Below are 13415 nucleotides of genomic sequence, written 5' to 3'. Positions count from 1 at the left end.
AAACACTGCCCCGCACCTCACACTGGCTGTGGTTCCCAGGCAATGGGAGTGTGGAGCCATGTGAGCAGCCCCATGGCCAGGGCACTGTGTGGAGCAAGGACAGGTCGTGCTCCCCTGCCTTAGCACCGCCGACCAAACCTTTAATGGCCCCGTCAGTGGTGCTGACTGGAGCCATCAGGGTCCCTTTATAACAGGACGTTCTAGTCAAAAACCAGTGTTCCCGCTACTCTTTCCTGTCCATGTGCGCAATGAATTCTGTTATGTGCACTGCACCACCTCACAAGGGCTTTACAGGCTGCAGTCCAGGGCCCTGAGCTAAAGGGGCCTCCTCAGCCTGGGGCTCTGGGCAGCAGCCCCAAAAGCCCCTTTGGTAATGCAGCATACTGTTTGGCCTCTCTCCTGGCAGCACCCTTTAGGGGCTGGAGGAATGTGTCTCCCCTCAAGCCACAGCAGCTCTCTGGGACCCATCCAGGAAGTGATGGGAAACCATATCAGGGAGGGGTATGGAGAGCAGTTGTGACTTCTGGAGCTGCTTCGTAGGCCCTTTGAACAGGGGCAGGCGGGGCACCATCTAGGGAAGGAGTCCATGGGACGATGTGGGGAGCCCCTTTCTGGGGAGGAGGGAATAGAGTGACAAACAGCTCTGGAGCTGTGTAATAGCCCCTCCTTGTTTTCTGATGTCTGGCCCCTTAGGGATATCCCGCAGCATGAAGGATCACGTCACAAAGCCAACAGCGATGGGACAGGGCCGTATGGCTCACATGATTGAGTGGCAAGGCTGGGGCAAAGGTAGCAGCCAGCAGCAGCACATGCAGGAGGCTGTGCTCAAAGATGCTGATGCCTACTCGGACCTGAGTGATGGCGAGAAGGAGGCCCGATTTCTTGCAGGTAATCCTGAGAGAGGGGAGCCTGGGTGGTACAGAGAGGGGAATGGACAGAGGTAAGGTGGGAAGGTGCAACTCGGGTCGGGGGTGGAAGACCCCAAGGGGTGCATGGTGGGGAGCAGGTGATGCCCCTGAGGCAGGAATAGGAAGGATCAGTGTTTCAGAGGAGTTAGTGTATGTGTGTAGGGGGATGGAGGGGTAGGTGAGGGGCTCTTCATGTCTCCACTGGCTCTCCCTGGCTCTCTCTGGTACAGGGGTGATGGAGCAGTTCGCCATCTCCGAGGCCACTCTGATGGCCTGGTCCTCCATGGATGGTGAGGATGTGAGTGTCAACTCCAACCAGGAGAACACAGCAGGCAACTACAGTGAGAACTACCAGGAGCTGATGGAGAGCCAGGGTGAGCCCTACCCCACTGCCCTGGTCCTAGACACCCCTGCCCTTTCCCGCTCTTGCTGCCAGGCCCCTTTCCAGCCCTACTAGGTCACTTATTCTCTGGGGGGTTAGCATTGCCCTTTCCCTCAGTTGAGATCTGGCAGAGAGAGGAACGTGCCCCACGCCTGCAGCTGCCTGTAGAGTCAGGGTCAGCAGACAAGACCCGGCCCCATTTTCCTGAGCCTCAGGCACAGCAGGGGAGACCAGCCTCTGCTGGAATCGCCCAAGTGCTGCAGGTTTGTCTGTTTGCCATCTCCAATGGCTCCCATCTTGCCCTTCCTCTGTCTGTGCCTGTCCCCATATCTCTCTGCTCTCCACTGCCCCTGTCTCTCTGCTTCCGTTGTCCTGTCTCACTTTCTCATTCTCTCTCCAATTCCTCCCTTCACCCCCTTTCTCTCCCACTCTCTGTCTACAGATCACATTGCCCAGACACAGTACGACAGCTGGCCTCACTCCTATGTCTCTCAGGGCATGTACTGCCTGGGCTCCTCTGATGCTTGGGAGACCAGCGACCAGTCCCTCATTGCTTCCCCCGCCACCGGCTCCTACTTAGGCCAGAACTTTGAGGAGACCCAGTCCAACCTGCAGGAGAGCACCTTGATTCAGAGTGGCCTCATCCAGCAGCATCAGATGCAACAGCAGCAGCCGCAGGCCCTGCTCCAGAACCCTGGGCTTGTTGATGTGTGGCCCCCTCAGACTGCCCCAGGAGGAGGTGGTGGGGCCGAATCCAGCACATACATAGGGGTGCACACAGAGGAGGAAGGAAACCCACTACTGGAGAAGGCCCCTCTGCTAAACAAGAAGCCCTCTCCAGAGGAGGACGATGCTGTATGCCGGGACCTGGAGTCACTGTCACCCCGGGAGGAGCTAGAACATGCTGCACTCAGCCGCAAGGTCTCGGACGTCACTTCCTCCGGGGTGCAGTCCTTTGATGAGGAGGAGGGGGAAGCAAACAACTGATGTTGCCATGGAGGAATCCACCCATCAGAGGGGGAATGAAAGGACAGGAAAGCCTCGCCTCAGGTTCCCAGGCAGACACACCTTCCACTCTGACATTTAATTTTTAGCAAAGCAGAAGTAAAGGACCAGAGGTGTTTGATGGGCAGAGCCCTGCCTGCCCATCTTCATGGACTGATCTCCTGGCCCCATCACTCTGGACAGCACGCTGGGTGCTTGGGGAACTCGGGACTTTAAATCTTATTGATAAAGGGGGTTGGCTTTGGATTCAGAGTGCTTGGATGCTGGCACGTGTCTCCCATGATACAACAGTGGCTTGATGCAGGGAGGTGGCTGTATGGATAGGAACTGTCTTGGCAGAACAGATGTTGTTTTGGGGCTGCAATCTGCTTTGATCCATGGATATGTGAATACAGAATCTGCCAAGAGCAGGGCACAAGGCCATGGGGATATAGAATGCACTGGTACAGGACATGTGGCTTTGTGGATATAGGTTGCACTGGTTCAGGGATTATGGCTGAAATACAGGAGAAGAGCATATGTTGTAGCCACTGCACTGATAGGATGGATGAGCTATGTGGATAAATACTGTACAGGACTTTAATAGGAGAACCACAGCTGTATGGACACAAGCTGTGCTCAGGTGTGGGTGGCGTGTCCATGCAGACACGGGCTGTGCTCAGGTGTGGGTGGCGTGTCCGTGCAGACACGGGCTGTGCTCAGGTGTGGGTGGCGTGTCCATGCAGACACGGGCTGTGCTCAGCTGTGGGTGATGTGTCCATGTAGACACGGGCTGTGCTCAGGTGTGAATGGCATGGCCGTATGGATCCAGAGCTAACCCTGTGTGCCAGTCTCTTTGAAACATTTCTCTTTTGCTTGCTCTGACATGTATGTCTGCCTGGGAGCTGGAGGGGGGATATTTCCACAAGCTGCTGGGCACTACGTGCATGGGGCAGGGAAGTGGGGCTCATCATCAGCCACTTTCTACTGTACAGATGCAGTAACGTAAAGTTGACATTCGTTTGGGAGTTTGTCCACCTCTGTGCTGCTGCCAGAATCCTTTCTTCCTTGTCTTTGCAGGGAAGCCAGGAACAGCAGGAAAACCAGTATCACTACTTTCCACTATTTTTTTGTTGCTTTCTTTTTCTACAGTTTTATATTGCCAGTAACAGTTCTAAGCAAAGTGGGTAACAGAGGGGAAGGCCTGTAGGCTAACCACCACTGACTATAACTACCACACTCATCCCAGTGTCCCTGGTCCCTCTGTGGTGCCAAATGTGAAGGGAGGAAAGAGGGTGAGAGGGGACCTTTTCTCCTCCCTCCTGTTCATTACTCTTTCCTGCTTTACATTTTCTGGTTTTTTTTCTTGACAATGTAAATATTCCTGGGCACTCGTCTCTTTTTCCAAGTCCCTCCCATCTCTCTTTCTGGGGTGGGGATGGCTGGGTTTTGTGGGGGATTCCCCATTTGTACGGGTTCTATATTTTTGTTAACAAAGTTTATGATTCATAGAATGATGGGGTTTTGGTCCCATGTGATTCTCCTTTTTGCTGCTGCAGACACACTGCAGAAGAAGGGACATTAACCAATAATCTCGTCTCTAGACTTGCTAGAGAATAAACAGGAGATAAAAATTTTGTGTGGGCAATCAATGTTCAGACAACAGAACAGGACCAGCAGGGGATGATAGAAGTGTTTGTTGGGTCTTTTTTGAAATGTGGGCAGCATATGAGCAATTGCTTCCTTCCAGCAAAGAAATGCCAACAAATGGCCAGTGAAGGGTGGGAGGGCTGGATAAATTAACCAAGCTGAAGATCACCCTCTCTCTGCACTAACCCAGAGGCGTCTCTTCTTCACTTGCTCCAAGCCAGAGCCACTCTGTTCAACTGGGACACAGACATTTATCTCCTCCCTGATGGTAGAACAAGTACTGCTGTTTGCAGCATGGGAGAGCGAGGCATGATCCTCTCCTGTGCCAAGTTTGGAACCCAACCCATGCAATATGGATGCAGTAAGTATCAGGAGAGGAGATTGTGGCAGGCATATTATCCAGGAGGCTAGGAGCTTGGACAGCCACAGGCAAACAGAAATGGATAATGTCCAGGAGTCAAGAGGAGGGTGAATTGGAGCCATGGAGATGGTATTTCTGCAACACACCTTTCCTACTGTCAGTTGGGATTAGAGGGAACTCCACGGTGAACTACTGAGTCTCTCTGGCAAGCTCCATTTCAAGAGGATCTGTCTTCCCCCTCCACCGCTCCTCTAATGGAAACGCCATTGGGAGGAGTGTTTGGGAGGATGGTGTGAGGCTGACGCTTCAGGGCAGATATGCAACAAAAGAATTTTTTACCACCTTGTTGTCCCCATTTCTTTTGTGCTTCCCTGTCTCTTCCCAGGGAGATTGCTCCTTTCCTGAGTGATGAGGTTTAATTATCTATTTCAATATGTTTACACATGCTGGTGCCAACTTTCCAAGGTTGAGAAGGTTGGAAAAGCACCTCCCAAAGTCCCGGGAGGACTCATTATCCTGAATTTATCTGAACTACTTTGTTCTGGATACAACATGGATTGGGGAAGTCTTGCTTAGCAAGACTAGAGAAACTAGGAAGTTGCAGGGTCTCTGCAACAGATGGCTTACAAAAGAAAATTAACCCAACTGTTTTTGAACATTGAGGGAAACAAAAAGAGTTTAGGGTGTTTCTTTGGGGGGGAAGGTTCGGGTAGCCTGCTTCTTATTTTTTCCGAACCATTCTGCCCCCATGTGCCTAGTCAGGATCAACCTGCATGTTTACGGTAACTATATTTCAGTGTATTTTCAAATGTATCCTGCTCCCACCTTGTCATTCACAGGACCAGGACAAATGGTTAAGTTAGATGTATTTTTTTAATGCAGACAAGTTGTGCATTTGGTAAGATATGTGACAAATGTATGTGAGATGTGCATTTTCTCCATAGGAGAGTTGTGACGGACACACATTACATGAAAAACAAAGACATAAAGAAAAAGAAAAGAAATTTACCTTATGAAAATCCTACAGAATTTAATAGCAAGTGAAAACCTTTCCATGGAGTTTTCTGACCTCTAGAGAATTATACTTCTGCTACAGAATTCTATAGACCCATCTCAAACAGTTTGTAGAAGGGATCACATTATCTATTAAATCCTATCAGTGATTAGAGTAATTTCTACAGAAGCCAGTTATTTTCAAGTTACTAAATTCTATAAGAGTTTTCCATAAAGATCTTGCCTTTTTTGTAAAAATCTTCTCCTGCTGTCTCTACCATCCAAGAACATATATGCCTCCTCCATTGTCAGGAATCTGGAAACAGTATTCCCATGGCTATCAGCCATTACCCAATGGGCACATGTACACAGCAGGGCTAAAGCCGAAATAAGCTACGCAACTTGAACTGTCAGTTGTGAAGTTTAAGTTGAAATAGCTTAATTCAGCTTTTGGCACTGTCTACATAGCAGGAAGTCTGAGTTAGAGCACTCTTCCTCTGATTTCCCTTACTCCTTGTTAAATGAGCTGGAGTAAGAAGTCCTCCAGCTCGACATTATTTTGACATTATCGAAATAACTGCTGGTAGTGTAGATGCGGACTGTGTTATTTTGGAACGATGTAGACACGGACTGTGTTATGGGGTAGACGTACCCAATGAGGGCCAAAGGGGCAATATTAATCTTAAACTGATCAATTGCTTTGAGTCTCTTGTAAAATGTATTTCAAGCTTTAAAATGACTGTATAAAAATGGACTTTTCTTATGCAACAGATCTGCTTCCTGCATGTATCCAGAATCAGAGCTGCTCTCATGCTAAGGTTTTCAGAAGTGACACATGGTTTTGGATTTTTCAATTTGTGGAGGCCCAATTTCAGATGCCTTAAGGATCTCTGCTTTACAGCACTTTCTGGAAATCAGATTAGCAAGTGTCTTCAGTTGGGCACCCAAAAAGTGAGGACTGCAAAGTTACTGGTTACTTTCTAGATTTTGAATTGCCTTTTACTCGTGTTATTCCTGCAGAGCCAGCCTAGCTCAGAGAAGGTTCTGGATCCTATTCTTTCTTGTGCAGCATCCACAGAATTGATTAGAGTGTTCTAATTAGCAACAAATGTGCAAATCCACTGAGAGCCATGGGTTTGCACAAGTGTTACTGGGGGCACAATTTGACTTACGTGACTAGGTGATGAACTGGAAAGAGTCCAGACTGGCTCTCAGAGCCCAGGCTGAGCTCACAGGGCTGACATTGTTTTATTTGTCAAATAATCACGTTTGATCTGGAGACTGGGAGAAGGAAGTGAGTGGTCCATCAGAAAGTCACTTGGTGAGCAGAGCTGCAGTTATGAAATATTTCTGAAATTTCATAGCTTGGAGCCGTGTAGCTAAATGTTCCCTCCCTTAGTTTGCTTTCTACCATAAAGCTGGGAAGTCTTTAGCAGGAGCCATGACTTGTGTTCTGTGTTGAACAGAGGAGTGTCTTTAAATACGGCAGACTCTTGTACCTTGGTGAGACACCTGTGCCCAGCATGCTGCATGCAGCCCATGGGGGTTCCATGTGTGGTCTGAAACATTTTGTGTACTGTTGCCCACGCGCAGGGCTGCCAAACTCTGCTGGTTTCTGTCAGTGTCGTTTTTTTTCCTAGTGGTATTACTGAAGTGACACGCACATAGAAAGGGCATGTGGAGTGAGGGGCGGGCTGATTGCACATGACAACACTGACTGCGAGAGCCGTGCGCTCCCTCAGCAGCCAATCAAAGCGCTGCTACCGTTGAGTCGGCGAATCCTAATTCTAGGCATGCAAGCACAGTGAGAAAAACTGCCCTATCCCAGGAGACTGTCTTGTGGCTCACGGAGCTGAAGGAGGGTCACTCATGCAGCCCACTTGCTAGTCCAGGTTGTCCATGGCTGCTCTAGTAGTTGAATCAGCTCTCAGACAGCGCTGGTTCTCATGTCTGTGCTCTCTACTGCCGCCATCTGGCCAGTGGTTCCTGGATTGGGCTGAGTCAGGAGTGGGGACAAGGAGGGTAAGAACTGGCTGGTGCAGAGTAAGGGGATTTGGAGTCTTCATTTCTAGGGAGCAGTTCCAATGTGTTCCTGTGAGTGGCTGGCTCAATGGAGCCAAGAAGTGGGATGTAGGGTCTTTCACCCCTAAAACACGGTTTCAATTAGGCCCAGTTTAGGGGAGCTGGCTGGGTGAATGGGATGAGGGAGGAGCCTTTCATCTGTACAGCATCCTTTCTGATATGCCCACACGTCAGGGGCTCACAGGGCTGAGAAAAGGGACCCAGAACGTATCACTTCTAGGTGGCTGGTTTCAATTTGTTCTTAATTTGTAGTGACTGACATTCATTCCCATCTGGCAGCTCTTCCGTTTCCATGTGACTTGGCAGATCTCAGGCAATGCTTAGTCACCACTGCCAATTCCATCCCTTTTCTTTGACTGCGCTGGGACTTCAGAGCTGGCAGGGAAAGGTAAGCAGAGCTGATGAGTCCTGTCCTGGGTTTGCAGGGCGGGGGCTGTCTGTGGGAGGGCTTGGGCATTGTGGTGGGCTTCTGGGGCGATATACCTCCTGCAGCATGGGGACGTGCGTGTTCTCATTCCAGTTCCAAGGTGGAATGGCCCTGAGATGTATAGACAGGCCACTGCGCAGCTAACGCCTGGACCATCCTTACCATGTCCAGACAATGGATATTGTCTGTGGAGCTGGCAGCACAGCCGGAAAATGGAGGTGGGTGTATTGGATGGGGGGCAGGCAGCAGGGAAAAGGAAATAGGTAGGAGGATAACAAGGGAGAAGTTTTTTTTTAAATAGCATCCTCACCCCCCTCCTATAAAAAGGAGCTGGAGGAGTTCAGGGGTGGCCCATCTATATAGGCGAACAAGGCGGTCACCTAGGTTGCCAAGTTAAATGGGGCGCCAAATGGTGGCTCAATATCATTGAGGTGTTTGGAGGTGGAGGCGCCGATTGCATGGTTCGCCTAGGGCGCCAGTTGCTGGCAGCTAGTCTAGGGCCGCCCCTGGAGGAGTTAATCACAGAATTTAAAGACTATCCCAACTCAGTGTAGCTCACGTGCTGTTACAGAACTTGGTCCTGCATAAGAAGGCTTGGCAGAATTTGATTTTTATATCTTAATTTTGATGGATAATATCAATTTTATTTTTAGTCATTTTTTTCTTGTTTTAACTATGTCAGTTTTCACAGTTGCCTGAAATTATGGTGGTTGAAATTGGGGGAGGTCAGACAAGGATTATTTAATGACAGATGTTGAGATTCAAAAAGTTATTTAGCTTCAGAAGTGTTAAAACACAAATTGTCAACATCTCATGTCATAGATTCATTCATAGATTCATAGACTTTAAGGTCAGAAGGGACCATTATGATCATCTAGTCTGACCCCCTGCACAGTGCAGGCCACAGAATCTCAACCACCCCTCTTAGAATAATCCTCTCACCTATATCAAAGATATTGAAGCATTCAAATACTTTGAAGGACCCAACATGCAGAGAGTCCTTCAGCTGTAATCTGTGCCCAATGCTACAGAGGAAGGCGAAAAACCTCCAGGGCCTCTGCCAATCTACCCTGGAGGAAAATTCCTTCCCAACCCCAAATATGGCGATCAGCTAAACCCTGAGCATGTGGGCGAGACTCACCAGCCAGACACCCAGGAAGTTCCCTATAGCAACTCCTATCATCCCTCCATTGACCTATTTCCAACTGATAATGAATGGTCAATTAGTTACCAAGTTCATGTTATTTCATCCAACCATCCCCTTATAGAATCATAGAACTGGAAGAGACCCCAGAAGGGCGTCAAGTCCAGCCCCCCGCTCTAGGCAGGACCAATCCCATCTAAATCAACCCGGCCAGGGCTTTGTCAAGCCGAGACTTAAACTCCTCTAAGGATGGAGACTCCACTACTTCCCTAGGTAACCCATTCCAATGCTTCACTACCCTTCTAGTAAAATAGTTTTTCCTAATATCCAATCTGGACCTCTCCTACCACAACTTGAGACCGTTGCTCCTTGTTCTGCCATCTGTCACTACTGAGAACAGCCTCTCTCCATCCTCTTTGGAACCTCCCTTCAGGAAGTTGAAGGCTGCTATCAAATCCCCCCTCACTCTTCGCTTCTGCAGACTAAACAGACCCAAGTCCCTCAGCCTCTCCTCGTAGCTCATATGCTCCAGCCCCCTAATCATTTTGGTTGCCCTCCGCTGGACCCTCTCCAATGCTTCCGCATCCTTTTTGTAGTGGGGGGCCCAGAACTGGACACAATACTCCAGATGTGGCCTCACCAGAGCCGAATAAAGGGGAATAATGACATCTCTGGATCTGCTGGCAATGCTCTTCTTAATGCATCCTAATATGCCATTAGCCTTCTTGGCTACAAGGGCACACTGTTGACTCATATCTAGCTTCTCATCCACTGTAACCCCCAGGTCCTTTTCTGCAGAACTACTACTTAATTTGTAGTCAAAATATACAAAGTAAATATTCTTAGATCAAACTTGAAGAAGTTCTCAAGCAGCATTTGCTTACTTTTCCTAAATATTAGTTTTGATTGTTGTCAATAAAAATCGAATCCTTCCAAGCCTATGCATTGGCCAGCTAGCTCACCTCTCTGGAAAACAAGGGGGCGGAGGGATGGGGAAAGGATTTCTCCACTCAAGAATTCACCTACTCCTTTCGTTGTCTCCTTTGAACAGCCAGAATACTGTATTCCTTCTCCTGTGGGCACCAGCCAGCGACTGTCCCAAGTGAGTGCCCAGTCCTGCTCTAACTGAAGCCAGCATGGACCTTGTCTTTCATGGGAGCAGGGTGAGACCCTGAATCGCCAGAGTCCATCCCATTTGGCTTAAATGTCCGATAGAGGAAAAGATCAGTAAACAGTAGACTGCCACCCTTCAATACTCAAGAGGTACGCAGGCTGGCATTAAGCTGAGTGGCACAATCCCGAAAGGCTTGCTCTCAGCCTTCCCGTGTCAGGAGAAGGTCTCTCACAGGCTAGAGCCGTCCCTTCCTGCCAGCTCAGAGTATCTCACACTGGCTGGTGTGAGGGAAAGTTTCTCTAGCTCACCCCCTTTTCGATTTTCCCCGTGGTTTGCTTCAGCCATTTCTAAACAATGGGAAATGTCTAAGCTACTGTTACCAAAAGAGCCTTTCAGATACCAGTGATCTGCAATCAGCATATTGAATGCTAGCTTGAGAAGTGGAAAGGAATGAACATTGTGCAGCTAGCACATAGAAGAGGGAGTCTGAGAGGGACGTGCTGTGCCTTACCTCAGTGCAGGGAAGGATAAACAGTGTGAGGTGCAGATTGTGGATCAAATATGCACCCGTAGCACAGCAGGGACAGTGTCCGCTATGTTCAGAAGCCTTGGGGTCCAGATGGGACCCTCTTTCTTATCTAGTCTCTCCCCAGGTGAGATGGACAGTGCTGAATCTGTAGGAGAGTGATCGACATCTCTGCTGTATCGGTGACTTTCTGTCTTTCTCCCCAGGGCAGTGTTTCTCATTACACAGAATAACTGGCCCCTTGCTGGAGACCACAGGGCCCTGTCCTGATAGAGACGGGCTTGGTTACAGCAATGTTGTGGCCCACGGAGATGTAGGAGGGCCACTTAGATGGTACACTCATTAATCTAAGCTGCCCATTGCTGAGTTAGACCTTTCTCGTATATTTTTGTCTTCCCTTGCATGGATACGGACAGGTCTGTACAAGAGTAATACAGACCAACTTGGGTTTCCCTAGTGCAGGCAGGTCTGGATTGGGATGGAAGCAATGTAACCAGGCCAAGGCCCTGTTTTGGACAATATTTTCACCCCGACCTGGAAATGTAGGGATTGACCAATTACCTGTTCAATCATGAATGTTTCTTCTCATGGCATTCAACAAGGCACCCACCTGTTCTAAAATGAGGGTAAGTGCTGCTGGTTAAACATATTAAGTGCTACACTTAAGAAGAGAGGGTTGCAGAACACCCCTGGTTGGGTGAGAACTCAGCCTCCACTTCCACCTTGCACTGACTCAATGCTTGCTGCCTTCAGGAATCTAGTCCAAGTTCTGCTCCTCTCATGGGTACAACCAGTTTCCATGCCTGTCAGGAAAAGTTCTGCTCCAGGAGAAAGGTGGCAGTTATTTCCAGGATAACTCTGACAGTTAATTTCAAGAGAACACAGCAATCCAGGCCAGCTTCACCTGAATCCCAGGTCCCTTTGCAGGAGTGATTAAAAAATCAGTAAAAGCATTTTCCCTTTTTGCCTCCCTTTCTAGAGGTCTCAAATCCCATTCAGGTTCTTGACCTAGATCCCCAGAGTCCCAATCCAGGCAAGCACAGGCACCCACTCCACTTCCTTCCACTGTTTCTGTGTAGTGCATGGGGGATCAGTGTAAAAAGAAGCAGCAGTTTTGTAGGTGTATTTTGTTGTTTGATGGTTTCAATTTATCTCCTCTGGTTTTGTGGATGTTTTGCATGATTGGGGGAGTCACCCATGGGTCCCAGGATCTTCCAAACTACAGAGTGAGCCTCAAAATCATTTTACAATGAGCAGGACTTTTAAAAAAAAGCTCTCTTTGGGGATGGGGAATAAGGGCTGGAGAGTGGGAGGTACAGTGAGCTCTGGGTGGCGTGGGTGGGGGAATGGGGAGTGGCATCTTGAAGCACGTTTAAAAGCAACCAAAGGTTTGGGGCTTAAGATTTTGTATTCTCAGCATATGAAACTGCTTTTGCATATGGGGACAGGACAAGGATGGGTTGCAGCAGGGCAATGTAAAGACTCTCTTCTCCAGCTGAGTGTGATTTTTATGGGAGACTGAAGGAAGATTCTTTTAGTTCCCTAAGGACGGATTTTATGGAGGGCCACAGTTCTTCATGGGGAAGGAAAAAGCAGAATGAGAAGGGGGTCTGTCATTGTAACCCTCATACCCCTGCCTTGTCCCGTGCCACCCTCAAATAAACAAAAACAAAAGTGATTTGCCTTTGGTCTTCCAGCTCCAAAACTTCTTTGCCTGAACTCTTTTCGCTGGTTATTCTTCGCATGTTTTGATAATGTGACTTATGAGAAAAATCTCTATAAATATATATACATACCATATCTATAAATATATATATAATATATATATAAAAACTATACATATGGACATAGGAAATTACCTGGCATTACATACCTCCATGCCTATGAAAAGGGAGATTATGTAGGCCAACAGCATGTACAGTCCTTATGGAGTTATTATTAAACAGAATGTGGTCTTGCCATTCTGGCTGGTGGAAGTGTTTTATTTCTGTGGGGAAGATCTAAGGGATGTGCGTCTGAGGAACCATTATCCTAGCAGGACTGGAGGCACAAAATCGTTGATAGGAGTAACGTCAGAGCATGCTAGAGACACAGAGGAGGACAGAAGCAGCGTCTCATTCTGAGCAGAAAAGAGAGCTTTTTGCACTCCACTCTAAAAACATGATACTTCATCTGCAGCCATTGTGTCACAGAACAGTGGTCACTGTGTGAGCCAACAATGTCTTGATACTACTGCCCTCTTCCCTTCTCTTTTAACTCAGCTGCGGTATTCATGTCCATGCTGATATTTCTCCAGAGTCTTTCATCTCCAAGCATGTCACAGACTATACATAGAAGGGACCTTCAGTCACCAGTGAAATGCAGGTGGGGCTGCATCTTTGAGCTGGAGCATCTCAGATGGTTCAGACAGCTGGTCAGTGAGACTACAGGTTAGGACAGGGCGTGGCGAAGAGTCCAGCCACCCGGTGAAAGCACAGGGAAGGTTTAAGCAGGATGAGATCTATAACGACCTTAAGTAATCCAGACTTTGGCTTTACATCTGATCCAAAAAAGTGCTCTTCTAGCTGTATGATGCCCTTGCTAGTGCCCTGAGGCAGTGGTTTAATGTTGACTCAGAGGGGAGATGCCCTGATTGTATTGCCAACTCTGCTGCCATCTCCTTGCAGCTTTTTCAGTCTGGTGTACATCCGCCAACCAACATCCCTTCCAGCCTGGAGAGACTAATGGCCTAATACATCTCACTGTCAGGAATCTCATTTCTGCTATTCATTCTAAATGTTTTTACCTTTGTTTCATCCTAGTGCTCCTGGTTGTGCCCCCTTTGCCACCCAGTCTAATTCCTCT

The 13415-nt window shown here is 48.3% G+C and overlaps 1 protein-coding gene across 7 annotated transcripts in view; it reads left to right on the top strand.

Annotated features, from left to right (window-relative positions):
- The window catches only part of FAM131B (family with sequence similarity 131 member B), a 112583-nt gene extending 99665 nt beyond the window's left edge, over positions 1–12918 (top strand). For 2 of the 7 annotated variants that reach the window (XM_089771803.1, XM_075903493.2), the window contains exons 5-7: positions 694–888; positions 1139–1282; positions 1733–12918. In XM_089771803.1, the coding sequence (XP_089627929.1) occupies positions 694–888; positions 1139–1282; positions 1733–2277 (884 nt within the window). In that variant the 3' untranslated portion in view covers positions 2278–12918. The remainder of the gene's footprint in view (positions 1–693; positions 889–1138; positions 1283–1732) is intronic. The other 5 variants (XR_016347519.1, XR_016347520.1, XR_016347516.1 and 2 more) reach the window with 5 other exon arrangements.
- Positions 12919–13415: the final 497 nt, after the last annotated feature.

Source organism: Pelodiscus sinensis, chromosome 1 (genome assembly GCF_052426305.1).
Source record: "Pelodiscus sinensis isolate ZL-2025 chromosome 1, ASM5242630v1, whole genome shotgun sequence".
NCBI classification, from domain to species: Eukaryota; Metazoa; Chordata; order Testudines; family Trionychidae; genus Pelodiscus; species Pelodiscus sinensis.
The sequence above is the reverse complement of the archived record's forward strand: the minus strand, read 5'-3'. Positions and strand labels throughout refer to the sequence as shown.